This window comes from Gopherus flavomarginatus, chromosome 4 (assembly GCF_025201925.1).
Source record: "Gopherus flavomarginatus isolate rGopFla2 chromosome 4, rGopFla2.mat.asm, whole genome shotgun sequence".
Classification (NCBI taxonomy): domain Eukaryota; kingdom Metazoa; phylum Chordata; order Testudines; family Testudinidae; genus Gopherus; species Gopherus flavomarginatus.
In genome coordinates, this window is record NC_066620.1 from 102537441 (window position 1) to 102563865 (window position 26425).

Here is a 26425-nt window from a genome sequence, read left to right on the forward strand (position 1 = left end):
TAAGAGCATTGTGTTTTCCATCTACACTTTTGATTTTCCAGGCTTTCGTGTATTGCTCATTCAGTACCAGATTTTCACGAGCTCCATAGTCTGGGTTCTGAGCTGTTTTGAAAAACCTGGCCATAAGCGTCACAAGATGAGCTGCTGGGTGCTGAGCTCTTTAGAAAATATGGAACCTTTTGTTTACCGTGGTTCAAATGTTTAAAGCACCTGGGAGACATTTCCACCATGCTAATCTCTGCCCATATTAGTTATTAGAATCAAACAAGTTAAAAGCCTTTAATTAATTAGAGCATGTAGATGGAATGTTTCATTTTATTTAAGTCCTGCAGGAAAACACAAGAGCAAAATTTCTTATCTTCCAATTTCACATCTGTCTTAAAAATGATAGCATAGTTGTAGAATATTGGCAGATCTAAGCAGGCTTGACATAACAGCAGCATTCAACGTGATTGAAGAGGTTCTCTTGTACAGTGTCATCAACAGTTGTAATACTATAAAGATGGTTGTATTTGGATTGATGTTTTTCTGGTTTTTACATGTGCTTTGCAGTGTCAAAGGCTCTTTGCTGGATGGAATCTTCAGCAGAGTCATTTCCACACAATTGATGAACAATTTACAGGCTCACATTCTTTTTGATGTGTTAATATGTTAATTTCCAGAATCAATGAATGGAAAAAGAAAACAGTTTTTGATTTTTGACAGTTCATTTTGTGTTCTCTCTTTTAACCACCACCCTATAATATAAAACCTTGCTCACACACTGGTTTAATTAAACTGGTTCAGTTAAACAAGTTAAAACCTGTAGGTGGGCCCACTTATTTCAGTTTAAAAGGAACTTTGGTTTAGCTTAAGTCAACTGGGAACAGATGTAAGCTAAACCGAAATGTGTGTCCATACACAGCTTTGTGCCAATTTAACTATACTCCTTTAAAAACGAATTGAAGTCACTCCAGTACAACTTTTCCCTATAGACAAGGCCTTAGTTTTGTATTGATTAACCCTTTTCCTAATAAACTTAATAAGTCTGGTTTAGACCAAGAGAGTAGCTCATAGAAATTGTTTATAAATGACCACATAGATGGCATTTGACTCCAGTTAAGAGCAATATTTTTGCTGTTGCAGTGGTTATAGAGAAAGGGGAACATACTTGCACATGTGGTGGTTGTGCAGGAATTAGATGGTTTTATAAGGAAATTATTGAAGAGCTTTATCTTAAGACAACATGCCGGCTTCCTACAGGTCCCCTGACCTGCTTACTTAATGCTCCAGTAAAGTATCTGCATTGTAAATAGAATGACAAGTAAATTTTTTTTTTTTACTGTTATCTGTTAGCCTTTGTATTGCATTTTATTCGGAAAATGTGACCTTCTCCTCCTCCTCCTATGGAACTGTGATATAATAAAATATAGACTGTCTTTGTAATGAAAAGCTTTCATAGCAATACATAAAAGAGAGAAATGCCAGAAAGAGAATGGGTGTTTAGAAGTATGCTCACCCTTATCAGTGTAAGAGGAGGCAGGCTACCCAGCTAGGAAGCCAGAATTTTTAGCCAGGTTCTTTGAAGATTAACCAGATCCTGAAGAAATGATGTACGATGTAGTATGTTGACATTTCATTGTAACTTTGCCTTAGTAAAACATTCCAAAATGAGACTGTCCACGCACACAGTCTTTTGCATGCGTTTAACAAAATCAGTTTAAAATGACAACTTCAGTTAAGCCGGAGCACCTGTGTGTGCAGACAGATCCAAAGTCAGTATTGTGGTTTCCTCTATGGGACCCTCCCACCTTGCAGGGTCCTGGAGCCTGGGCTCCAGCCCAAGCCTGAATATCTAAACTTCAATTAAACAGCCCCTTGGCCCGAATCCAGGTCAGCTGGTGAGGGCCAGCCATGGGTTATTAATTGCAGTGTAGACATACCCTCTATTTGCTTCACTAGGGGCAGCAATGATGGGAGCACTAGCATTGATAGGAAACCAGCATTTTCACTGTCATGCCACCTAACTGCCCAGAGCACATGTAGATGACACCAGTTAGAACATCGTGGGTACCATGTCTGCCCTAGATTTCCCCTAATGGGGACCTGCACCAGTGGCAGCAAAGGAAGGAAGTTTATAGAAAACATCTAGCTTAGATAAGGCCTCCACGTAGCTCAGTCAAGCAGAAGTAGTACTAAGATATGTGACGATATCCTTTTCCTCTGCAAAGGATAATGCAGCTGGTGGGCAGGGGATCTTTGACTGGTGTACATCAAGCAATGTACAAATGGCTTACTCTCTGCTAACCTCTCTGCTACCTTGCTGTGCTGAAACCCCCGAAGTGAAGATAACTGTGCAAGTGACAATCAAAAGATATCAGGATGAGGAGGTTCTTTCCGATTCAGGGAACCAGTCGCTCCCTAGCGGGGAGAGGAAACTGAAGCGATAAAACATAAAAGCAACTGAAGTGCTATTGTGCATATTCCCTGGAACAATCAACCAGGCTCATCAATAATAGCAGCTGTCAGATTCACAGAGCTTGATTGCCTGCTGCTATTACTGGAGGCAGCCGCTGCAATTACTAGTGCTAAGAAGGCATATGGGTATAAACAGCCAGACCCACAGGTACATTTAAGGGACAAAGATAAGCTGTGTATAATAGACAGAGAAAAGCAGCAGATAGTGGGCTGTTGCTTTACAGTGAGCATTTTAATAGTTTCTTTCTTTGGTTGTTCTATGCTCACATAACCACCATAATGTCATCCAGTGGCTTTCGTGTCAAATCAGGCACAGTGGCGTCTTTGCTGGGGTACCCAACAGGGAGCAGCAGGAGTAATTTCTCGTTTTTTGGGCGTTGGAGCAGCACCCTGAGGCGAGGGCCACAGTTCAGAGGTGTAGAGGTCACTGTGACCAGACCCACGTTCTAGAACGAGAGAGACAGACAAACAGAAGCAAGGTGCAGTTTAAACTGAATGACATAAAATTCAGTCCTCTGAGTTTGTAGCTGACCTTCCATGCCCATCTTCCTACTGTGCAGTCCAAACATGCTCACATGTTTTGAACCTTTAAAGCTCATCTCTAACGTATTTGTATCCTTATCAGGAGCAAAGGAGATGTAATACCCTACTTATAAATAAAACACACTGGGCTGCTGGGTAAATGGTACATTCCACTCCCCTCCCCTTCTCCCCCCCCCCCCACTACCACTGATATTCAGAGGCCAACTCTCACTCCAGCAGCCTAGAGAGCAGTGAAGGGGTTGAAAGGAACTCCTCCACGTGGGAGTAGCATAGGCTAGCATAAGCAGTCCTATGCAGCCTATTGTCTCACAGGCCTCAAGGTAGATGGGGCTGAGATGCGACCTAACCTTAGTGCTCAGTGTTATGGGGATTCTGAACTAAGGCAGCTATGAGGAGGCTGTTGGAAGTTAGATCAATCCTGTGGGATGCTCAAACTTACACCCGGGGCTTTTCCCCTTTCCCCAGAGTTTGCACCTTTAGTGCTGTGCCTCTCAGGAAGTGCCACACAGGATTAGCCTGTAGTCTTCTATGAAAGTGTGTGTGTGTGGGGGGGTGGGGGTTGATTGTTTTTTAAATCCCAGAGACATTCATTAAACCCATTAACTTATTCCCCAGTCCTCCCATATAAAATCCCACAAGAAAATGAAGCATTACGCCAAACACTAGGATCAGGTACTAGACATGGCATGAACATAGCGCTCTCATTGATTCAATAGTAGTTTGCATGTGGATTTAAGCAGAACATAGCCTAATGCTTAATTGGTTAAGCATTTTGGGAGTGCCTTAGAACGAAAGGGCATATACGAAGTTTAAAGGAGAGCTAGTTTTATGACATTTTCACAGGTTCCACCTCCCATGTTGAAATAGCTGGTCTAGTGCTCTGAAGAGGCAGTGCTAGCTCCAGTAGTGATAAGTATTATGGAGTCATAGAGCTGGCTCCCTTCTGAAAGAGTATAAAATAATTTCTAGAAGCTGGGCCAGTGCCCATGCCAGAGGCCCTGTTCAACTGGGAGGCCCTGGAAAAAATCTGCTGCTGGGTGGCAGAAGCCCGGAGCACCAATTGCTGGGCTGGTGGGGCAGGGGAAAACCCCGCACCCTGACCCTGCTCCACAGAAGCAGTGCCCAGCGGGGAAGGGGACCCCTCCTCAGTGGCCCCAATCTCGTCCCTGGTTGAGGGAAGCCCCAGTGCCCCCCACCTGTCCCTGGCAGAAGCCATGGGGTGGCAGAGGAAGACCCCACACTCAGCTTCCCTGCTGCGGCCCTGGGACTGGAGAAGCTCTCACTGCCCGCTACGCCCCGGGCTGTGGCATAGAAAGAAAGCCTCTCCAGTCTTGGAGCTGCAGTGTAGGGGGCAGGAAAGGAGTCCAATAAGGGCAGGGAGGAGGTGGAGTTGTGGCAGATACTTCGGGGAAGGGGCTGGAAAGGGGGTGGGGTGGGGGCAGAGCAGGGTTGGAGTTGGGGCTGGGCCGGAATGCGGGGGGAGGTCAAGCACACACCAGCACCAGGAGAAGTTACTGCCTATGCTGGTTCTGCCTTTTTTCCTTTAGGCACATCCTCTTTGCACCCCCTTTATACATGGTTACATGGAGGGGGAGTGGAGAATCACATAGGGTATGTCTACATTGCCATGCAAGACCAGGGTTCGAGAGATTCAAATCAGCTGACCTTTGTTCGAGAACCCAGGGCCTGAGCATCTACACTGATTTTTAACCCTACATTAAGAATTTTCTAACCTAGGGCTCTGGCTTCCACAGTGCAGCATGCAGACCCAAGTCAAACTGACCATATCCCAGGCTCCTGGCACTCTCCCGAAATGTGGTCCCTCTAGCCCTTTGACTGGTGCACTGTAGGAAAACTGTACTGCCCACCCTGCATGTTACAGGATGTTATAGCTAGCCAACACAGCCTGCCAAGCAACATGGAGGAGACCCCTTTTCAAGAAGTTCTCTTGCTTGCACTTTCACTCTCGTGTCAGGAAACAGGCAGAGTTTCCATGTGGCATTAGTGGACATTTTGGCAGCGTTTTCTGACCCACCAAAGGAGCGTAATAGAGCTTTGGATGGAGCAGCAGGAGGAAGAAGAGTAACCTGGCATGGCAGACTCACACTAGCTGATGCTGCTCATTACACTCAGCATAGCCACTGATGCCCCCTGCCAAGACTGGTGCTGGGCCACAAGCACAGACTGGTGGGATCACATTGTCATAGGGACCCGGGATGACCAGCAGTGGGTTCAGAATGTTTGCATGAAGAAAGTTACATTTCTGGAGCTTTGTGAGCAGCTTGCTCCAACCCTTAAACATAAAGGCATGAGGGTACCTTTGCCAGTTCACAAGCAGGTTGCTGTCTGGAAGCTGGCTACCCCAGACTGCTACCAGAACGTGGTCAACCAGTTTGGTGTTGGAAAGTTGACAGTGGCTACAGTAGTGGCAGAGGTTTCTGAGGCGGGCAGGCGTTTGGTTAACTCCAAGATGGTAGGCATACAAAGCTATTCCTGGGGTAATTGCTGGCTTTGAGAGAATGGGGTTTCCACACTGCACCAGGGCTACTGATGGGAGTCATGTGTCCATAGTTTACCCTCCTCCAGGACCACATGAGTACATAAAGCATAAAGGGGATTACTCCATTGTTATGGAGGCCCTTGTGGACCACTGAGATCAATTTATGAATGTCAATGTAGGCTGCACTGGGAAAATTCACAATGCCAGGGTTTCTCACCAATCAGGAGTTTACATTCATGGACAGGCTGGGACACTATTCCCACCAAATGACATGGTTATAAATGTCCCTAGCATTATTCTGGGGGACCCTATGTGCTCCCTTTTGCCTTGGCATATGAATCATGCCCTGATTTCAGACAAAAGATGGTTTAATTACACGATGAGCTGGTGTAGAATGGTTGTTTGAATGTGCTTTTGGCAGACTGAGATTCCACTGGAGATGTCTACAGACATGTTTGGATGCCAGTGTCATCAGTGCTGTCTGCATTACTGTACCTTTCTGTGCTCTTCACAAACTTTGTGGAGCCAGAGGTGAGTCATTTCCCCCTGAATGGACCTATGACAGTGAGGGGCCACTGACTCAGTACCCTCAGTCGGAAAGGGCACCTCGCACAGCTGGCGCTGGGTGCACCCAGGCATCAGAAGTCAGGGATGCTTTGTGCTCCCACATTATGGACTTGCATGGCCCCATGGAAGAGTGGGAAATATGAATGTGCTTGTTGGGGGTAGGGAGGAATGGGGCTAATTGCTTTGGGGTGGGTTCAGTGCTTGGAGGGGTGGGGGCTTGATTGCCACGCAATGTACTTACCAGTGACATGACCACTTATGAAATGGAGGTGGGGGATGAGTCACAATATGTATTCATATAAGGAAGTGATTGAAGAGTGGATTGCTGTACCTAACTGTAGAGGAACAGTGTTTGTTTATTAATTCCTAATTGTTTCCGATCATGTGTTTAGCTTTATTATTTCAACTCATGATTGTATGATGAGATGCAATGATAGCAATAAACTTTGATGAGATAAAAGGCTTTATTTATAAATATGTTGAAACAGTAGAACAGTCACCCATTGCCATGCAGGCAACTGCCCTTACAATATCCAAACAGTTACAAAAGAACATTTCCATAAAACCAGGAACTGTGTAGCAAGTGCCTAGTCCTACGCTGAAACACTGACCTCTAGCTGTGCAGAAAGCCCCAGCCTTCCTCCTACCTCTTGGCACGCTTTTTCTCCAGTCTTACATCCCTCTGTCTCTGGTACTGACCCTGCTTGTTGAACCATAAGTTCATCATGGAAATGCTTTCTCTTGGAACAGTCCAGAAGGTACACTGGGCCAGGCTTGTCCTGCGCTGTCAGGGGTCAAGCTGTGGAGGGATATATTGTGAAAGGGATGTTTCAGTCCACAGAATCTCCCTGGACACGGCCTAGTTAAAGTAATGAAGAGACAATGGTAAGTTAAAAATTCTAAGCCATTTTTGTTTTACAAAAATTGCAGAACTACTTATGTTGGGGTACAGGGGCAGTCAGTGACCTTGCTACAAAAGACTTTTTCTATCATTTCAGGACTTCACATTTTGGAGACCATGTTGTGGTGGCACATTGGCAAAGCTGCTGGTAGGAAACCTGCAGTGTAGGCAGCTGAAGTATTCAAATATATAGTGATTGAGTAGCACATCTATGAGTAGACACCCCCGGATTTCCAATTAGGCACAGTAGACACGTGCCTAGAGGTGCCGGCCTTCATGGGGCGCCTAAAAGTTAAGTGGGTTAAAAGTTTTCATTTTTTATGGCAAACACAAAGGTCAGCTGTAGACAGGGGGTAGGGGTGCTGAAGATGCTGTGCCTAGGGGCGCGTAAGGTATAAATCTGGCCCTGTGAGTAGAGTGGCCTAGTTAGCTACTAAAGTGGTCTTGGAAAATACGCCCTTCTCCACAACCTAACTACCTATCTGGGGTTCCTGCTTCAGGAAATGTATGCAGCTATCAGCACCTGGGACTGGGTCAGAATTCATGAGAAAATCAACAGGATGCTGCATTAGCTTCCATAGGGCTACCCTGTTATGGCTGCATGGGACCACACAGAACTCCACAGCCTTCTTCCTCCCTGCGCTCATATTTCTTGGCAAAAATTCAAACCCCAGTCAGACTTGGGATAAATGATTGTCACTTACGGACTGCATGGACTTCCTCTAACTCAAATGGACTAGTTTTGAAAATGGATCATTTTCCCAAACACACATATACACAATTTCCAGGAAGGTCCCTAGGCCACTGACTGATTACAGAGCAGCAAACAAAGGCATGGCAATGTAAGGTTATTTTTAAAAAACAGTAGTGGCTGTAGCAAATCTCTGTGCCTTTCCAGTAAGAATACTCTTTAGAGCTGTTCTTTACTGTTTGCGTTTCCCGGTCACCATTTTGAACTCCACACAAGTGGGAGGGGTGCGCCAAGGCATTGTGATGCAATCTGCCTTTAGCAGCTACAAGCCACTAGCCTCAGCTTCTCAGAACTTTTGCATTGATCCATATAGTGGAAATCCCTTCCATTACTGTAGCAATAAATATTAAATTGGAGCCAGAAACTTACCAGGCTCAGAGGTGGCTTCTGTCCCTTCCATGTCTGCTGCAGGCTCAGCAGCGGGCTGTTCCTCGAGGGGGCATCAAACAGCTCCTCTGAGTATGGACCCAGAAGTCGCCGCTGATCCTGTTCCTAAGTGTGCTCTAGGCCTGCCTCAGCAACAGAGTGACATCATAGTCCTCATTCAGTGTCTGCTGCTGGCTCCCATCACTCCCCATGCTAGATTCTGCGGCTGGCAGGGCACATCTGAGCTGACCAGGCCATTATGCACCACAGTTGGCTCCGTCCTGGGTGCAGTGCCAGTCCAACACCTCATAAAACAGGCAGGGTGCCTGCGAGTTGCCTGAGGCGTGGCTCTGGTCCCTCGTTTTCCAGCATTTGCTCTTGAGCTGTTTACTTAATCCACTCCCTGCACTGGTCACCAATCCATTAAATTGGCAAAGCTGCCAGTTTCTTTGCAGTTTGCTGGTATGCATGCTGGTCACTCTTGGTACTTTTACTAAAATTTTACCACAGTTTTGCTGGCCTCGCACCAGAGATTCACATAAGTTGGCTGTGCTCCCATCACCACGAAGCAGCACATTTTGGAAAAGGCTTGTTCTGTTCAGTCTCCATTGCAAACACAGAAGGTTCTCAGATGGTGTGTTTGCAGCTCGGTGAAGACAATGGAAAGGTTAACACTGACTCACTGAGCTGCTGCTGTGCACCAAGAAGGATGGCTTCCATTTTCCGTTTTCAATTGAGTCAATTGGAGATTCTTAGGATAAAGGATACTTTTGGCAGTCTCCCAAGACCTGGGTCAAGTGGGGCTGCATCTACCCTGCAAAACAATAGGGCTTGAACCCTGGGTCATGGCTTGTCATGGGCTCAGACCCTCCACCCTTGCAGGGTCCTAGGACCCTAGGGCCAAGCCAGAGTCAGAGATTTGTGTGTAGATAGAAGGGGATTGGGGCTCAAGCCTGAGTCTGAGCCTGGGTTTACGTTGCAGTATAGACATACAGTACTCATACACAGTTGCAGAGGGACAACATACCAGTGTTACAATTAAATTTTGCGCACTGCTCCCTCCTCAGATTTCCTGCTGTGAAGATTTTCCTTCAAAACGAAGGATTCAGAAAAATTTAGACTAAAAGAGAAGAGTCTGGTAATGCATTGGCCTGCTGTAATTGTGCTCCATTAATGATTTAACAGTTTAAAAAAATCACTATTTAAACATTTTTGCATGTATTAAATATAAGGACTAGAATTAAATGTTGAGAGACTAGTCAAACAATCTGATTGGCCAGTGTATAAAGTTCAGAGCTTTAAACTCATTAGAAATAAATTCATCTTTAGAACAAAACAATTGAAACTGCATTGGCTGTTAAACAAAACATACGCCTGCTCTTCCCCTCTACCCCCCCAAGTAATGTGCACAACACTGAAACTGATCTCAAAGCAAGACATGTCCTGGGGAGTCATGAAAGGAAGTTGTGTTAGAGTAATGGCATATCATTTTAAGACTGACATACTGGTAAGCTGAGACCCCTAGCATCATTATTAGTGTAGTACAAGAGTTATGAGTGCTTAAGCTGGTATCTACTGAAGCTCTATTAATGACAGTATTAAGCCTATATGCCCCTGAATTTACTGTCTAAAAGGAGGTGCAAATAACACGAAGCTTATTGCTTAAATTAAGTTCTTCTTACTGTTAGCCAGTATGGATGGAGAAAGATTTACCTTTTCATATTTGGGCCTATATCTAGGTAGTCCACAGTGTTATTTTTTCCATGACAATGTATGCTATCAATAGATGAACATTTCAGCTTCAAACTTTCACTTGCGTGATTTTTATTTTTTTTCAAATAGCAAGTTAAACTTTTTCAAACCTCAAAAATTAGATTTGGGTTTAATCCAAGTTTAGCGCAAAGGTTCAGTTCTATTCTTACCCATCCTAACTCATCTCTACGTTATACCGACTCTGACTGTACAGCATGCTGTCAGCGTACCTGCAGTGCAGCAAGGAGAATACCACAGGCAATAGAAACACTGATCTCATTGTAGTAATGGGTCTTCTTTTGGCCATTTGGAAGCATCCCGAACACTTGCTTAAAAATGAGGATCAGATAGGGAGCTGTATCCAGGTATTCTTTTATCCAGTTTGTTCTGCAAAACGGTGATTTTTTAAGACATTTATTGTGTTGTCTCATTGTTCTGACGATCATATATAATATATGTGTTGGCTATAAAAGATTGTTACTGATGTACAACAGCAATAACAGGGTTTTTTAAGCTACTGCTTAGTTCAGGGTTTCTCAAACAGGGGTCACTGCTTGTGTAGGGAAAGCCCCTGGTGGGCCAGGCTGGTGTGTTTACCTGCCCCGTCCGCAGGTCCAGCCAATCATGGCTCTCACTGGCCATGGATCGCTGCTCCAGGCCAATGGGAGCTGCTGGAAGTGGCACGGGCTGAGGGACGTACTGGCTGCCACTTCCAGCAACTCCCATTGGCCCGGAGCAGCAATCCACGACCAGTGGGAGCCACAATTGGCCGGAGCTGCGGATGGGGCAGGTAAACACACCGGCCTGGCCCGCCAGGGGCTTTCGCTACATAAGCAGTGACCCCTGTTTGAGAAACCCTGGCTTAGTTACTGATCTTAAACAACATTTGAATGAAGTTTGTTGGATGTTTTTCTGGAAACAGACCTGAATTAGAACCCTGGGTCCCAGGACTCTCAGTCTATGGAAGGATGAGAGAAAGATTTTACTTGCCAGCTCTGTAGTGTGCAGTTGCATGAGAATATGGTGCAGATATATCCCCTCCTACCTGAGGACTGATCTCATGAGCACTCATTCTCAGGCAGTGGGAACTAAGACAGTGGCATGATTTTCAGACTTTTGGGTTTCCTATAGCTCCCACTGTAGACAGTGGTGTTTACTAGTGGGCCACTGAACTAGGAACTTTGGATAAGTTTTAAAGCTATTTTGTGTAGTACATATCCATCCAACCTAGATCATTGACCTGTACTTGTGTAGGTCATCCCTTTTGGGCTTCAGTCACTTAGGTTCCAGATATGTTGTTATAGGAATTTATGAGATGAGATAGCCTAGAAGGATATATAAAAGAGCTACTTCCTCCTATTTTCATGTATGATATCTCATCTCATTATGCAAAGAGATATATTTTAATTATGTACATCGTACACATGTAATTTGGTCTTGAACCAGCATAATTACCATTATAATAAATAAATAAGTGTACATGAATAACAATTGATCCCCATCCATTTTATAACAGCCCCTAACGTATTTGAAGATTTATCAGGTGCCCTCTCAGTCTTCTTTTCCTCAAAACTAAACATGCTTTTTTAAAAACCTTTCCTCATTTTATCACTTTTTGTTGATGTCTTCTGGACTCTCTCCAAAATGTCCATATCTTTCTTAAAGTATGGTGTTCACAATTCGACACAATACTCCAACTGAGGCCTCCCCCGTGCCAAGAAGTCTGACATACAACACTCCTATTACTACATCCCAGAATTATATTAGCCTTTTTTGCAACTGCACCACATTTTTAGCTCCTATTCAATTTGTGATCCATTATAACCCCCAGAATGCTCAAAAGGTCTAAAAAAATAGGATTTTAAACTGAGCTGAATAATTCTGCTTTTCCTTGAAGTAAAAGCAAAAACAAGAGGTGCCAGTATGAATAAAATTCCCTAACAAGCCTTTTCTTTTGTCTTTCTCACTTGCAAGTTAGATTTATCTATTTACCTTGCCCAAGATATTTAAAATTGACTAACAATTTTAGGTGCCTCAATATTCAGGTGTTCAGCTTGAGACACTTAATAGGCCAGTTTTCACAAGGTGGGTGCTCATCCTTTTATAAAAATCAGCTTCTTTCAAGATGTCTCAAGTAAGGCACTTAAAACTCCCTAGTCACTTTTGAAAAATCTTGGCCCATTATTTGCCTTGATTTTTGTACCTCAGTCTCTTCAGGTCATTAACCCATCGGTCTCCCATTCTTTTCTTGTAGTTTATTTCCTCCTCCTCTTCGATGATCTCCCGAATCCTATGTTTTACTTCAGGATCCTGCACTACCACGAAGGTCCAAGGCTCAGTGTGTGCTCCACTGGGAGAAGTTCCTTTATGCAAATAAATGCAAATATTAAATATCAACCAATAGAATGCTAGGGGAAAAAAATGAAGAGTCAGGTCATCCTTCTGGGTGATACAGGACTGAATTACAGCGAAATAAGAAAGCAAGCTGACCAAAGGGGAAAGAATGCATTCATTCCCCTTGGTGGTGCTGGTCTCAATTCATTCTCTTCGTGGAGGAAAGTCTAAAGTTCCTGTTGAAGGGAATGCCTATGCTGTAGTGCCCCCTACAGCATCAATGTAGTACTGTCTCATTCTGCATCCCCACAAAGCCAGTTAAGTCCACTTCACGCACTCCTGATGCTTATCTTAATTATACCGGCCTTGGGCTTGTTTATTACAAAACCTCCTACAAAAAGATCCATAACAAAAAGTTCCAAATAGTCTCAAAAGGTGCTTCTGGTTTCCAAAGTTCCTCTGAAGGCTGCCCCCAAAACTCTGTTCCCAGGGTTACTCTCAATCTTTATTTTTCTCCATAGGCGCTGGGTAACTCAAGCAGTTGTTATACCTCAACTGACCCCACTTAATCCTCAGGCTCAGAGGGTTTGGCAGCTGTCTGCTGCTGGTGTCTGTTCCCTCCTAACTGAGGACCTTTCTTATTCCTTTCAGAATCTGCAGGCACCTGTACTGCTGTGAGGAAGGAGGCAGCATTTATACTGGTCTCCTTTTCCCAGCTCATCCTCCATTGGCTGGGAGAGAGGGAAGCTTTGTCCCACCCTCTCTGCAAGGCTTCTGGCCCCATACCTCTAAAGAACAAGGTTTCACCCTAAACCATTTGTACTCCCAGGACCACTTATTTTCTCTCAGTATCTCTGAGTTCCTTGTATCTATAATTGGACCTTTTAACTCTTGAAGAGCCATACCAGCTGGTGGGATAGACTGACCACTAGGCAATGCTGCCTTTAAGAGGAGACTATGCAATCACAGATGTCAGATGTCAGATGTGTTAAATCCATTAGTTAGTTCCTATCTAATGTCTGTTACAATTACTGTCTTCAATTGAGAAGAGAGAATTTAGATATTTTTTAATTTCATACAGGTAAGGTGCCTGTCACTAGGCATCTAAGTGCCATACAGTAATACTAAAGCAATATATTAAAATCAAAGTAAAGCATCAACCAGCCCGAATATATAGCCAATTAAAACCAAAGGCTTTGGCTTCAGGGCAAAAGCTGATGGCCTTCGGGCAAACTATCCTAGCAGCCAAAAAGAATGAGTTTCCAATTTACACATAGAATAGGAATATTGTGATGCAAACGTCTGCCAAAGAGAATATAGGTTTGATTTGACAGACCCAAAGGCAGCTGGTGCATGTAGGTGTGTATGAAATCTGAACTTGTTCACTCAGTCCTAATTGCCATGCACAAATACAGTGGAAAGAGTATTTAGCTGGCTGAAAAGGAATAAAATCAAAGGTATAAAATATACACATTTTGCAAGACTTAAATGCCTGAAAGAAGTAACGTGAGTATAAAAGAACCTGATCTGTACTCCTCTGCCCCTCTTTTAAACACCTTTAACTATGTGTAGGTCTTAGAAACAAAGGACCATTTGCTAACCAAAGCCCTACTTAAGTTTGAGATGCACCAGGAACAAACTATTTAAAGATAGCACTCTCACTCTCAAATTAAATGAGGCTTATCAATTACTTTGTTTCTCCTGAGAGTCAGACAAGAATTAATGGTGTTTGTTTTTTCCCCTTTCTCCACTCCTCAAAGCTTTCAGAGCACTTCACCTATGCTGCAGGCTTGTTCATTTGGTTGCATGTGCCAGAACATGTTCAGTTTTTAATGATCGCCAGCTAATTGAAATACATTGCCATCTTCCTACATGCAAGTACAGTAACAAAACAGTTCACAGATTTTTAAACACGGAAACAATCCACTGCAAATAGTGGCTGGGATCTCTGTATTAGTAATCCTACTAGAGGCTGCTGAAACCTACTGTAATCCTTCTTACAATTTTAGGCTTTACTAACAGCAGCCAAATTCTAGGACAGGATAAATAATGGGGGTCAAATTCATCCCTGACTGAAGTCAATGGGATTACAGTGGAGTTGAGTCTGGTCCTGCAGTAAGAAACTGACACACAGGAGTTCTGACAAAGAACTAAAACATATTTCCCAATCCCAGTCACATGACCTTGGTCAGGATTCCAAAGGTTACCATGGTCACATTGCAGGGGCCAGTATCCACTAACTCAGTGGCTTTTCAGGTGTTTCTGAATACTCATTCAGTGCTGATTCAATAGGCCTACATTTAAAACTAGGAGCATGGTTGGCATCATCTAAGTTTTAATTCCCTGTGTTTTTTCATATCACCCTTATCTTATGCATTTGAGGAGCAGGAGACCAGTGCTTCTGTCACTCTCAAGAGATTCATTCATTCAGTACCATACCTGCTGCTTTGATGACATTATTAATGATCTCCCTGGGGACCGGCTCATCACTTATAAATCTGACAGATCGTCTCTTATTGAGAAGCTCATAAAATTCCTTTGACCTTTTAATCATTTCACCCTCGGAATAATGCTCAGCAGAGAAGGAGACATGTGCAATGTTTTCATCTAATCCCTGCCAGTCACCATCAGCATCTGTAAAGAAGGAGCAGAATGCATGCTGTGGTAAGAATTTTCTTCTTGCTGGAGGAAGTCATATACATATTTCACATTAATCACCATAATATGTTTTAACCTAAATTTGTACCTGTACCTCACTGGAGAACCAGAATTCCTAGCTGCCAGATGACAGAGATCATTAATCTTCAGCTCTAGTTGAAAAATCCACTGCATAAAGAGGCTGTTTAAAACAAATGACCAGGAGCATTCCAGGTTCTAATCATGCTATAGCCATTGACTCCTTGTGTGACCCATCATCAAGTCATGACCTGTTGTGCTTCAATCAATGCATCCAGAAAACTAGGTTAAAGAATAAGACCTTGCTGTGAAAGAGATGCTACATTACAGCTAAGATTCAGCTAAATGAACGAAAATAAAATGTGAGTGCCATACGTTTTTTCCCCAAAGCATACCTGTAAAAGGTCATTCAGATTAACAAAGTCAAGAAAGAGCTCATTATAAACACATGAAATTTCCTTTTGGGGTTGAATGCCAGCCTTTCTCCAGGGTCACATCTCATACTAAAGGTGTTATAATGCAGAGAGCTCAGTTCAAATGTGACTTTGTGGTTAAGGTCTGTGGTTTCACAATGCTTTGTCTCTGTGACATCATTGGGAGAGGGGAAAGAGGGACATCTACACTTGTGACAAACCCATATTAAACTGGAGATAAAACATTGCTTTAAAATGATTCCTGCTAACATGCATTAACACACAGCTGGCCTGATTCTCTATTCACATCTGTTTACACAGACACAAATTTATTGACTTCTACAGTGAATTTATTCCTAATTTGCACTTGTGTAGGCCAGAGGAGGATCAGGTCCCATCTGCATGGCTGATGAGAACTAATCATAACAATTTTAGCCTGGTCCTGGCCCAAATCAGGCAAGCAAACTGTGCTTAAAGAGTGTTAATAACAATTCCACTAAGTTAGTCTCACCCCTAACGGACCCAGAAAGTAGAAAGTGTGACTTTAAAAAAAATATGGAATTTTTAACAAATGATGTTTTTTCTAAGCTGAACAAAACACAGTGGTAATTTTCTTATAATGTTTTTGTGTCTGCATGACTGAGTACATCAGCTCATGTATTGCCGGGCTCTACCTCTTTCTCTTTCTTAAAACCTAAAAACTATTCTTACATTTCACTGAAATCTTACCTTTTATTTTTTTCATAAGATGAAATTTGTGTTGGCTTGGAGATCTATTCCTCCCCTTCTACATTCCTCAAGCCTATGAATTCTTAGGATAAAACTTGTTTTATTTTTTTGCAGCTATTAAATTTAGTGAAACCCATTTAGCCTTTACATAATGGACATTCAATAATACTAAGTCATCTGCCAAGATAGAGAGTGAAAAAATTGGAATATTTTCTTTTATGATCTTATTAATAGTCATTTGGCTATTATTCCAAAATAAAGGAAATACTACACAGTCCCAAGAGTGTAGCTATATGGTCTTGAACAGGTTCAAACAGAAATTCTCTCTTAATTTTAATTATGATTTTTTTGGGGGGACCCATACAATGTATTTGCTCATTCTATAAACAGGTTAAAAAATATTTCCAAGGATGGCTTAGCAGGTGGGAGGCATTGCAGCCTATACAATTTCATACTTAGAATACAAAAAGATTCTTGATTTTAGACCATATGCATTTTATTGTACATAAAAAGAAATCACTGCAGTATTTAAGTATCAGAGGGGTAGCCATGTTAGTCTGGATCTGTAAAAGCAGCAAAGAGTTCTGTGGCACCTTATAGACTAACAGACGTTTTGGAGCATGAGCTTTCGTGGGTGAATACCCACTTCATCAGATGCATGTAGTGGAAATTTCCAGGGGCAGGTGTATATATATGCAAGCAAGCAGCATATATATACACCTATATATCTCCAGCCTGCTTCTTGCTTGCATATATATACACCTGCCCCTGGAAATTTCCACTACGTGCATCTGACAAAGTGGGTATTCACCCACGAAAGCTCATGCTCCAAAATGCCTGTTAGTCTATAAGGTGCCACAGGACTCTTTGCGGCTGCTACTGCAGTATTTGCCCCTTGTAACATTTCATTTTTGTTTACCTTGTGCATACATTGTTTGCAAGGAGCTGGCACAAGGACAAGGATAAGAAGTAATAGCCTAACATTTTTGCTGGAACATTATTGATCTCCAATATGAAAAAGAAAACCTGTATGTCAAGGAGAATACATATCTTTCCAAGGTAGCTATTATGCATCTTATGCAAACTGTGTTATAGGGGGAGCTGTGAGCAACCCCGATATTTAGGTGGCCTAACACTTTCCATTTTAAAGGCTCCTGATGACTTTTGCTTCAAAACCTCTCACAGCTCCAGTGTTTGCAGCATGTCTTGACTCTTCTTTGTTCCATGAAATTCCCTTCAGCTTTTGCTGAGTTACAAACTGTTAAAAAAAGGCAATTTTCTTTCTCTCATTTTTCATTCCTTGGGAATATGTTGGTGCATGCCAAAATACTAACTTGTACAAACATTATGAAGTTGGGCTGATGTCACCACCAAAGCAGCAGCAGGAGCACCACACACTGGGCTGTGAATACTTGGGAGATGGCGGGGGCGGAGGAGGAAGGAGAGGAGAGAAGAGAAAGAGATGGGCAGGGCTGAGGGCTCCTTTTCCTCCTTGGACCTGGCACACAGGAAATTGGGTTTACATGACACCATGGTAGAACCATCTTCTGGTAACCCCAACCCAAAGCACTCCATAAAAACAATATGTAATCAGTCCACAGAGACATAAAATGACACTAGTTAAGGACGCCATTGTGAATCAGATTTCAGCACACCGCTGCTTCTAACTGACCAGTGTTCCTTGCTGTCTCCATATCTGATCAACTGCACATTCACACATCTTTATCATACCCTTGGTACTTCTGTAAAAGGAATCAGTTACCCTGATCTCATACATTCCCAAAACAAAAAGGGCCAAATTCTGTCCTCGTTTACATGTGCTGCACACAACTCCTAGTGAAGTCAATGGGAGTTGTGTACATATCTGAAGACAGAATCTGGCCCACAATTGGTATTTGGTTTCAAACTGTGTGTGTCAGACTGGTGGATTTGTGGAATAGCAAGACAGATTGTATTGATTCCTAATACTACATCTAAAGCAACATAGAGACATTGACATCATTCCTATCAATTTGGTGGTAGTGAGTTTCTGTAAACTGAGAGGTGTTTGGAGAGAATATCCTGACATAGCCAAATGAAGAGGACTCTGGAAAATGCTAACCCCCATTCTCTCATTAGTTACCTCCTTACAATGAGGATTAGTTGGCATTCAGAATTAAAGAAATCCCACCCATGAAATGTACTGCACTTTCTATTAGGCCAGTGTTGGACGAGACCCACTTGTCTGACCTTGGCTCCTAAGCAGATCAATGAACAGAATTGCCCTGCTTTGTCAGCACTCTTTGTAAGCCTATTGCAAAACCAGTAAAAAAATTATTAGAGGGATAACTACTCTAATGTATAAGCTCTTACAAGGCACAAACACAGCCATTAATAAAAGAGGTGTGTCAAATGTTGTGGAATAAATATGAACAGTTTGTATTCTTCATATGCTGAAGTTTATTATTGTATAATTCACAACAGCTAATATCATAATATAAAGAGGTGATGTACTGACATGAAGAGGTGACCTCTGAACACTGCCATCCTCATGGGGGCAGAAGCAGCATTTGAGAGGTGGAGAGATTCATTTAGGAATTTTAGGTATTTGCATTGGCACACCCACCCCACCTAGCATAGCCCACGGCATCGCGTACATGCATTACACTTTTAGAAGAAATGGTACACGCATTTAACGACAGTATATTGCCAGGCTCAGGCTTCACTAAAATAGGACCTCTTCTATATAATTGTGGCACACCCTTGCCAGTGCTAATTATCTCAATGTGGTTGATTCTTAGGCAACGAGGGTAAGAACAGCTCACCTGGTTTTGAATGATCCTTGTCTATTACTGTAAATTGGCTTTATGTGCATCTTTACAAAGCAACTTCATTTGCTTACCTTCCATGATCACAAATCTCCACTGATCTTAACATCTGCTCCAGAAACGGACTTGCATTTCTTCCCGACTTGTGGAATTCAGTGGAATATGGCAACAATTAACTGGGAAAGATTATGAAGAGACAAGGTGGGCAAGGTAATATCTTTTATTAGACCAACTTTTGTTGGTCAGAGAGAGAAACGTTCAAATTTACACAGAGCTCTTCTTCAGGCCTAAGAAGATATTACCTCCTCCACCTTGTCTCTCTGTAACCCTTCTGCCCCTCTGAGTTGGCAGCAACAAGGGCCGGGTTCAGTATCCAGGGGTTCCATTTCAATAACACAATGCATAACCGGCTTGAGCCCCCACCCAGTGACCTGGGACACTTACATACCACCCTCCCGGGCGCCTCTAGGAGGCAATATTTCCCCTCTCGCAAGCATGGAGTCTGAGTGTAGCAAAATCCTTTTAATAAAGGAGGTAAACAATCCGGCATCACATTGGAGAAACACCACAAACAGGATTATAACACAAACCATAAGCAAAAAAACCCACCACCAAGTACGTTTGGCAATGTCCTTTCCCCCTTAGGGTCTTAAGTCCAATCACCCCAAAGTCCAACAACCCAAAAGTCTCTGGTCAGTGCCACCCCAGAGTTCAAAAGTTTATCTGCAGAGTTTTACACTCCTCAGCCTGGGTGGAAATGTGGGGGGGGGGCCGCACAGGGTGGTGGGGCCCACACAGAGTGGTAAGGGGCACCTTACATGGGCCAAGGCCAACTGCTCCGCCTCTCTGTGGAGTTCTGCTGCAGCCTTCACCACGACCAGCTCCATTACACCAGCTGTGCTGCTCCTCCAGCCAACCCGCAAGCCACTCCAGCCATCCCCGCAAACCGCTCCACTCCGCTCACTGTTCCATGGGCTGCCCCAACATGCTGCAAACTGCTCCGCTCTGCCAGCCGCTTAGCGATAGGTCTTCAGGCTCCCCCACTAGTTAGCACAGCACTCAGTGCTCTCAGCTCAGTAATTCCAGCTCTTTAGTGATTTCAACTTTTAGCAATTTCAGCTCATAGTAGGGGAGCCCCAGTGCTGGTGCACCATTGGCCCAACATGAATTCAGCTCAGCAGCCTTTAGATGGACTCCTAATGGAATTAAAATTAGCTCTACTCTTTAACACTGGAGAGAGGAGGATGTGCAACTGGTGTTTCAGGGCCTCAAAAGGGGCCCATACCATCAGGTACACACACCAGTCCCCAACCTCTCTCAATTCACTGGGTTTTGGAACCCATGTCCCTTGTCTAGCAAGTGTCACTTAATTTATATTGAGACATCTCTGTCATAAAGCAGTCTCATAGTTCCTCATTCACATAATCAGGGTGACAACACTTTGTTACTGGGGCAGGAGGAATAAAGAAATTGGGGATCCCAGAGCTGTCAAAATAACCATCCCAGGCTGCCGTGGGCTATGCTAGGTGGGGTGGGTGTGCCAATGCAAATACCTAAAATTCCTTTCCACACTCCCCATAATTCACCACCAGATGTCATGGTAGGGCTCATCCTGACTCTGCTTACATCTCTAATATCCTGGGACCAACACACCCACAACAATACTGCGTACAAAGATTATGAAGACATTTCAGATGTGATCTGTATATTAAGATCCTGGACTTTTAACAGCTAATGGTGGACTCACTAGTCTGACTGCACTTGTCTCAGCAACAGTCTAGATCTGAGTGGAATAACTGTATAAATCTCAAGGAGTTGGAGGCAAAGCATTTTGGCCCAGATTTTTAAAGGTACTTAGATGTTGTAACACCTAACTGATGTAGGAGGCTAAATCTCATTTTCAAAAAGTATTTAGACACTTAGGAGCCTAAATCTCACTGATTGGCAATTGTATTTAGGCTCATAAGTGTCTAAATTCCTTTTGAAAATGAGATTTAGTCTCCTAAATCAGTTAGGAATTGAAACACTCTGTGCAGCAATGTCCAAATACCTTCAAAAATCTGGGCTTTTATTACTATGTACTGCAGTTATGAAATTCACAGTTTATTGCTACAAGAGGTGCTCAGGCTCTTTCATTGTTCATGGCAAGGTTAAAGAAACGCGTTTACCATAGCTTTCAACAATACTGAAGTGCTTATTTTGGTAACAGTACAGTACCTTGGAACATGGCTATGATGGATGCAAATAGTTATTGTAGATCTAGAGAAGAAGAAAATCTCACATGCCGGGCCACATAAATGAGGAAATTTCTAGAGGGATAGAAATAGAAGAGCAAACAGATCTGCTGTGCTGACGCTCATGACACTAAATGAATGTACTGTATGCCTTCCACTTAGCAAATGGTTGGTTTTCGGACGGCTCCAAGCAATATTCTCCTCTTAAGCTGGAGAAAGAACAACAACAAAAATCTCTGTAGCATCTAACCTTTTCACGCTCTGCAATTTAATTCCATTAAGCAGCTCTGGTGAGTTCAGCCAAGCAGTAAAACTAACTGTACCTAGGTGTTACTGCTCAAAGGTATGTCATTTTCAGAGCATTGCACCATTTTTAGGCTGGCTGGCTGGCTGGCTGGCTGGCTTAGCAAGTGTTAGTGCTAGCCTAATGGATATAAAGAATGTCATTTGATTCTTAGGGTGTGCTGATTCAGTAACATCACTACCTAAGTGTGGTTTGCTTTATGTTCAGGCAACTTACCTCCAGTTTGTTAAAAAAGTGAGAGTCATGGTCCAGTACAGACCAAGCTAGGACTGTATTGAACTGTATGGCCCCACATCTCTTTTACTTCTTGGTTCACAGAAGAAGACCGTCTCCTTCTTCTGCCTTGCTGTGTGCTAGATAGCAGCTGTCACTTGTCCATCAAACTAGCACCATATTATTTTCCCTTCTTCCTTTTTCAACAAGTGTGGTCTCTTGCTCATAACACAGTAAAGCAGCCTCAGTGGGATTGAGGCTTCTTCCAAGAACCAGGAAGAAAAATGAAACTTAGGGCTTGTCTACACAAGGATGCTCAGGAAAGTTTATCTGAATTAACTAACGTGATTTTTTAAAGTGAATTAGTTAAACTGCATTAAACCTCTGTGCGTACTCTCTTGTTCAGAATTAAAATGGCCTTAATTTGGTTTAGTTTAATCTCTTAGACAATGAACAAGCAATAACTGTAATTAGGAAAACAGGTTTATTGTAACTATATTTTTTCACACAAAGTGGAAACAGTGATTCCAGATGCCCTCTGACTGCAAAATTGTGACATCTTATTAATATTTTCTATACCTATGTTGGTATTTGCACCAAAATTCATTTCCATCTGCTGGCTTTTGGTTGGTCAGTGTGAACTGGATAGGAGATCTCAAGCCAGTTGCTGATGAACAGGAATCCGCATCACAGAAAACACCAGACATATCTCTTGGAGAGTTGAGGGTTTGTAGCAAATAAATAAAAAATATTCCATTCGGTTTAAAAAAATAATAAAATTAAATATGCTGTGTTCTACCTCTCCTTGGCTTTGTCTTCACTAGGAAAATTAAGACCTGTAATTCACAACCAGTACAATGACAGACAGGGCCCACCCTGGGCAGTGGGGAAGGTAACACTTGAGTCCTGTTTGTACTACAGCCTCCTTCATTGCTACCACTGGTAGAGAATTGCTGGTCTGTTTTCCTGGTGCAGTTTTACACCAACCTGCTTCTCAAATATGGTTGTCCAAGAAGCAGAATTTTTTTTTTTCAAAACTGAAAGACTTTATTTTCCAAGTCCCTTATCTTAGACCTGGTTTGTGCTTGGAAGTTTTACCAGCATAACAATTTTGGTAAGAAGTGTGATTTATTTTTACAAAAATAGTTGTAGGCCAGGTCTACACTTCGATTTTGTTGGCATAGCTATGTCAGTCAGAAGTCTGAAACAAGGCACACCCCATAGCCAACACAGGTAACCTGCACTACCCCCAGTGTAGTTGCAGCTATGTTGATGAAAGAAAGCTTCTGTCAGCTTAGCTAGCGTCATTCTGGGAGGTGGTGTTATTATGCTGACAGAACTCCTGTCAGCATAAGCTGCATCTACATGAGGGGGCTCTGCCAGTATTGCTATATCAGCATAGCTATACCAGCAAAGCATTTGCAGTATAGGCAGGGCACTAGTGTGAAAGCAGCTATACAGACATAAGGCACTTTTATACTAATACAATTGCATCCACACTAGGGAGGTTGTACTGCTTTAACTGTACCAGTATAGTTATAGCAGGACAATTTCTAGTGTTGACAACATCTTAAAACTACCTGGTTCCATTCAACTGAAACTTTCCACAAAACAACTGCTCTAACTACAGGTCAAACGTGAGACATTTCAGGTAGAAATGAGCTTAAGAAAGCGAGTGAAACTATTTAAATATAGTTTATAATGGAAACTCTGTTAATAACCAGGGACTCTGTTCCTGCACCCACTGAAGTCAGTGAAAGTTTTACTACAGATTTCAAAGGGAGTATGATCTGGCCTTAATTAAGGCATTACTAGCTCAATAAATCACTACAGGGAGGGCCATATTCTGATCTCAGTTGTACATAAGTCTTTGAGATATCCCTTGTGAAGCAGAGCAAAATTTGCTCAGCACATGTTGCGGCTTTGCTCTTTTAACTTCTCTAAAGATAAAAAGAGGCGCTTGCCTTGCAGAGACATTGGACTTTAAGCCTCACAGCACATGGAGGAGGGATTTTTGCTTGTTGTTCAAAAGTGAAAAAATCCTACTGTACTGGGGGGATGTTTGTTGTGTTATAGTTACAGGAAATTAAGGAAGTTTGTCTAAAAATTTCCCTTTTTCTAACAGGACAAAAATATTTGCATATGAAAGTTAAATTTAATTTGACTGTGAATATTTTGAACAAAATTTTATGTTGGCCCATTTTAAATGACTGGCATTCAAAAAAAAAGAAAAAAGCAGCATATAAAAGTGTAAAAGGAAAAAATGTAAAACATTTTAAATATGACCCTTTCTTCATTAAGGTCCCTTTTGAAGAACTTCAATCTTTTTTTACTTGTTTACAAAATGTATGTTTTAAACTGATGGAGACATTCATAGTCAAAGTGCCACTCTGAGAATTCACAGATTACCATTTTAATTAGCCACGCGGATTTTAATTTGCCACAGTTTAATGAGAAAATTCAAGCATAAAGTGATAAAGGGAGAGGGCTTTGTTAATTTTGTAGGGGATTACTATATACATTGTGTAAGGAGGGCATGGTAGATGAAGTGACTACTGTAAAAAGTTATAGATAATTTAGGAAACAGCTAATGAACTTAGCTACAACTTAATGAAGTACCATTATTGAGATTTTGGCTATACATACTAGTAAATGAAACTTGAAAAGGCTTGTAAAATAGATAGGTAATGTTTATTAGCAACAGATAGAGGAGCAGAAAACTGGTTGAAGTTTGAAGAGTTGGAGACATGGGCTCTGGGAGAGCATGTATCATTATGAGATAAAAATCTAAATATAAAACTTTAAAACCACAGTGGCTGAAATAGTTGTTTACATCAAATGAGAGTTTTTAGAAGAGCTCTACAAATTACAGGGGGAAATATCTGCAGCATTAGTTTAAGAAGAAACAGAGAGAACTTAGAAAGTATATTCAAAAAGCAAAAAGGAGAAATTGTATATTTTGTGCACATACACACTTATGTACCAATTCTGCATCAGGATCTACTAGCATAGGCCAGGGACGCCACATAATTACAGAGGCCTTGGCTAGCGGTTCCCAGCAGGGCCAGCTCTAGGTACCAGAAAAGCACGTGCTTGGGGGGGACACTTGGGCTGGGGGCTACCCCGCGGGGCACACGGAGCTGCCTGCAGGTGCCTCAGGGCAGCCGCCCCCAGCACCGCAGCCGGGGCTGGGCGAAGCAGACCAAGCTGCCCAGGGACTGCGGCAGGGTGGCCAGAAGCAGCAGCAGTGGGGCTATAGAGGGTGGCGCGCTGCCGTGTGGTGCCCGTGTCCCACTCTCTGGGGCTTTGCTCCCTCTGGGGCTATCCTGCCCTCGCTCCTCAGCCCACTGCTGGGGCAGTCTCCCAGCTCTGCCCTCCCAGGTCCCGGCCAGTCCTGGAGGCAGGAGCCCTGGCTGGAGGGACTCTGGGCTGAGGCGTGGCCCAGGAGCCCCACACTGCTTACCCCGACCCTGCCAGCGCTGGACCGGCTGGAGATGAGGGGGGAACAGGTGGAATCAGCACAGGTGGGGGAGAGCCCAGCGCTGGGGCAGCAGGGGGTACAGTGCGGGGGGCGGGGATGAGAGGCAACCAAAATTTTTTTTGCTTGGGACGGCAAAAACCTAGAACCAGCCCTGGTTCCCAGTGCAAAATCAATGCCACATTTTGTGGGTTCAAATTCTCTGCCTACCTATTTCTTGAAAAATCTGACCCTCAGCAAACGTCCAAGCAGATCCCAGTCCTACATTCCTAACATAATGAGAGGCAATTTCCTCTTCTTTAGCCCCCTCCCCCCCACAATTTTTTTCTACAGGAGCAGGCAATCTGACCTGCAATTAATTACTTTATTTAAGCTAATAATGTTGCCCAGTACTTCCTGCTTTGGGATGGTCTGACTTAGTTTGCCAGAGGTAGAATTTGATCTCTGTACTACTGAAAGAACTACAGTGTATTGTAACTGCAAAGCTGTGTGCACAGACTAACTCTGTCACATTAGTCCAGGGGATCTTATCTCCCTTATTCATACCAACAGATGAAAATTAGACACAAAAATGCTAAGTAGAGTTCTGTTTTCCTTACCTTCTTCCTCTACATGAAGATCATCAGTGCTGTCTCTGAGGTCATCATCCACCCACCGGCGAGATTCAGACTTATTTTTAGTCTCGCTCTTCCCTTTCTTGCTGTTTTTCCTGTTGCTTTTCAGGATTATCCCAATCAAAACACATATAATTGCTACGAAGACTGGGGTCAGAGAAGAAAAGAGTTCCATGACCTGGAGTTTAATTTAAAAAGGTGTACCTTCCCTTACAATGACAGTTCCTTTCCCAAAAAAGAAAGAAAATGGGGGCTGGTTGAAGGGTGATAAGCAAAAAGGGGTGGAACAAAACGTGTAGTGAGAAAGAGGAAAGTTAAATACTCTGCTTCTGTTGTTTTCCCAGACTCAGGCATACATTCCTTATGGCTGCAGCTCTGTAGCACAGCTCGTTTGCTGGTATCCTCTTTAAAATCTGACACAATCGGGCAGTTTTCAAAATGCTGGATCTCTCTCCCATATATCTTAGCAATGTCTTTTCAGTGTCTGTGTCATAGTTAGGGAATGGTGGGAGTCCTGGGTCTGCCACAATTGCACTTTCTTATTTTGTTTTCTATTGCCTTTCTTTTGTTTTTGTGCCGGGGCAGAGCCAACTTTATTTATTTATTTGTCCATTTATTTAATATGGAAGGGGTAGAGTTAAATTGGAGTTAAACTGCTGAATATCATTGTAATGAGTAGTTGTATACCAGGACTAAATTTGTTCACTTCTAATGAAGTGAGGTAAATGAGCTTCTGTTCCAAATACTGTTTTTCCTTTATTTATAAATGCAATCCCTACATTGCTC

The 26425-nt window shown here is 42.9% G+C and overlaps 1 protein-coding gene across 5 annotated transcripts; it reads right to left on the reverse strand.

Annotated features, from left to right (window-relative positions):
* Window positions 1–338: 338 nt before the first annotated feature.
* On the reverse strand, window positions 339–26078 carry IYD (iodotyrosine deiodinase). 5 transcript variants are annotated; one of them, XR_007773902.1, is made up of 7 exons: window positions 25625–26078; window positions 14611–14805; window positions 12041–12200; window positions 10068–10224; window positions 8089–8899; window positions 6679–6926; window positions 2825–2903 (listed from the first exon to the last, which is right to left on the reverse strand). XR_007773902.1 is itself a non-coding variant. In XM_050949872.1 (5 exons), the coding sequence occupies exons 1-5, from the start codon at window positions 25812–25814 to the stop codon at window positions 2721–2723; spliced, it is 885 nt and encodes a 294-aa protein (XP_050805829.1). In that variant the 5' UTR covers window positions 25815–26078; the 3' UTR covers window positions 339–2720. The 5 variants fall into 5 exon arrangements, 2 of the variants coding, with proteins under 2 accessions (XP_050805829.1, XP_050805830.1); XR_007773903.1 differs by lacking the exon at window positions 2825–2903 and having other exon boundaries at window positions 6608–6866; XR_007773901.1 differs by lacking the exon at window positions 2825–2903 and having other exon boundaries at window positions 6608–6926.
* Between the last annotated feature and the right edge of the window lie 347 nt (window positions 26079–26425).

Excerpts from the sequence above, each read along its gene's own strand:
- IYD (XM_050949872.1), bottom strand. The coding sequence starts at position 25,814 with ATGGAACTCTTTTCTTCTCTGACCCCAGTCTTCGTAGCAATTATATGT. Across the intron at positions 14,806-25,624 it reads TCTTCATGTAGAGGAAGAAG|ATGCTGATGGTGACTGGCAG; the intron begins GTAAGGAAAACA and ends CCTTCTTTACAG. Across the intron at positions 10,225-12,040 it reads AATGACCTGAAGAGACTGAG|AACAAACTGGATAAAAGAAT; the intron begins GTACAAAAATCA and ends ACCGTTTTGCAG.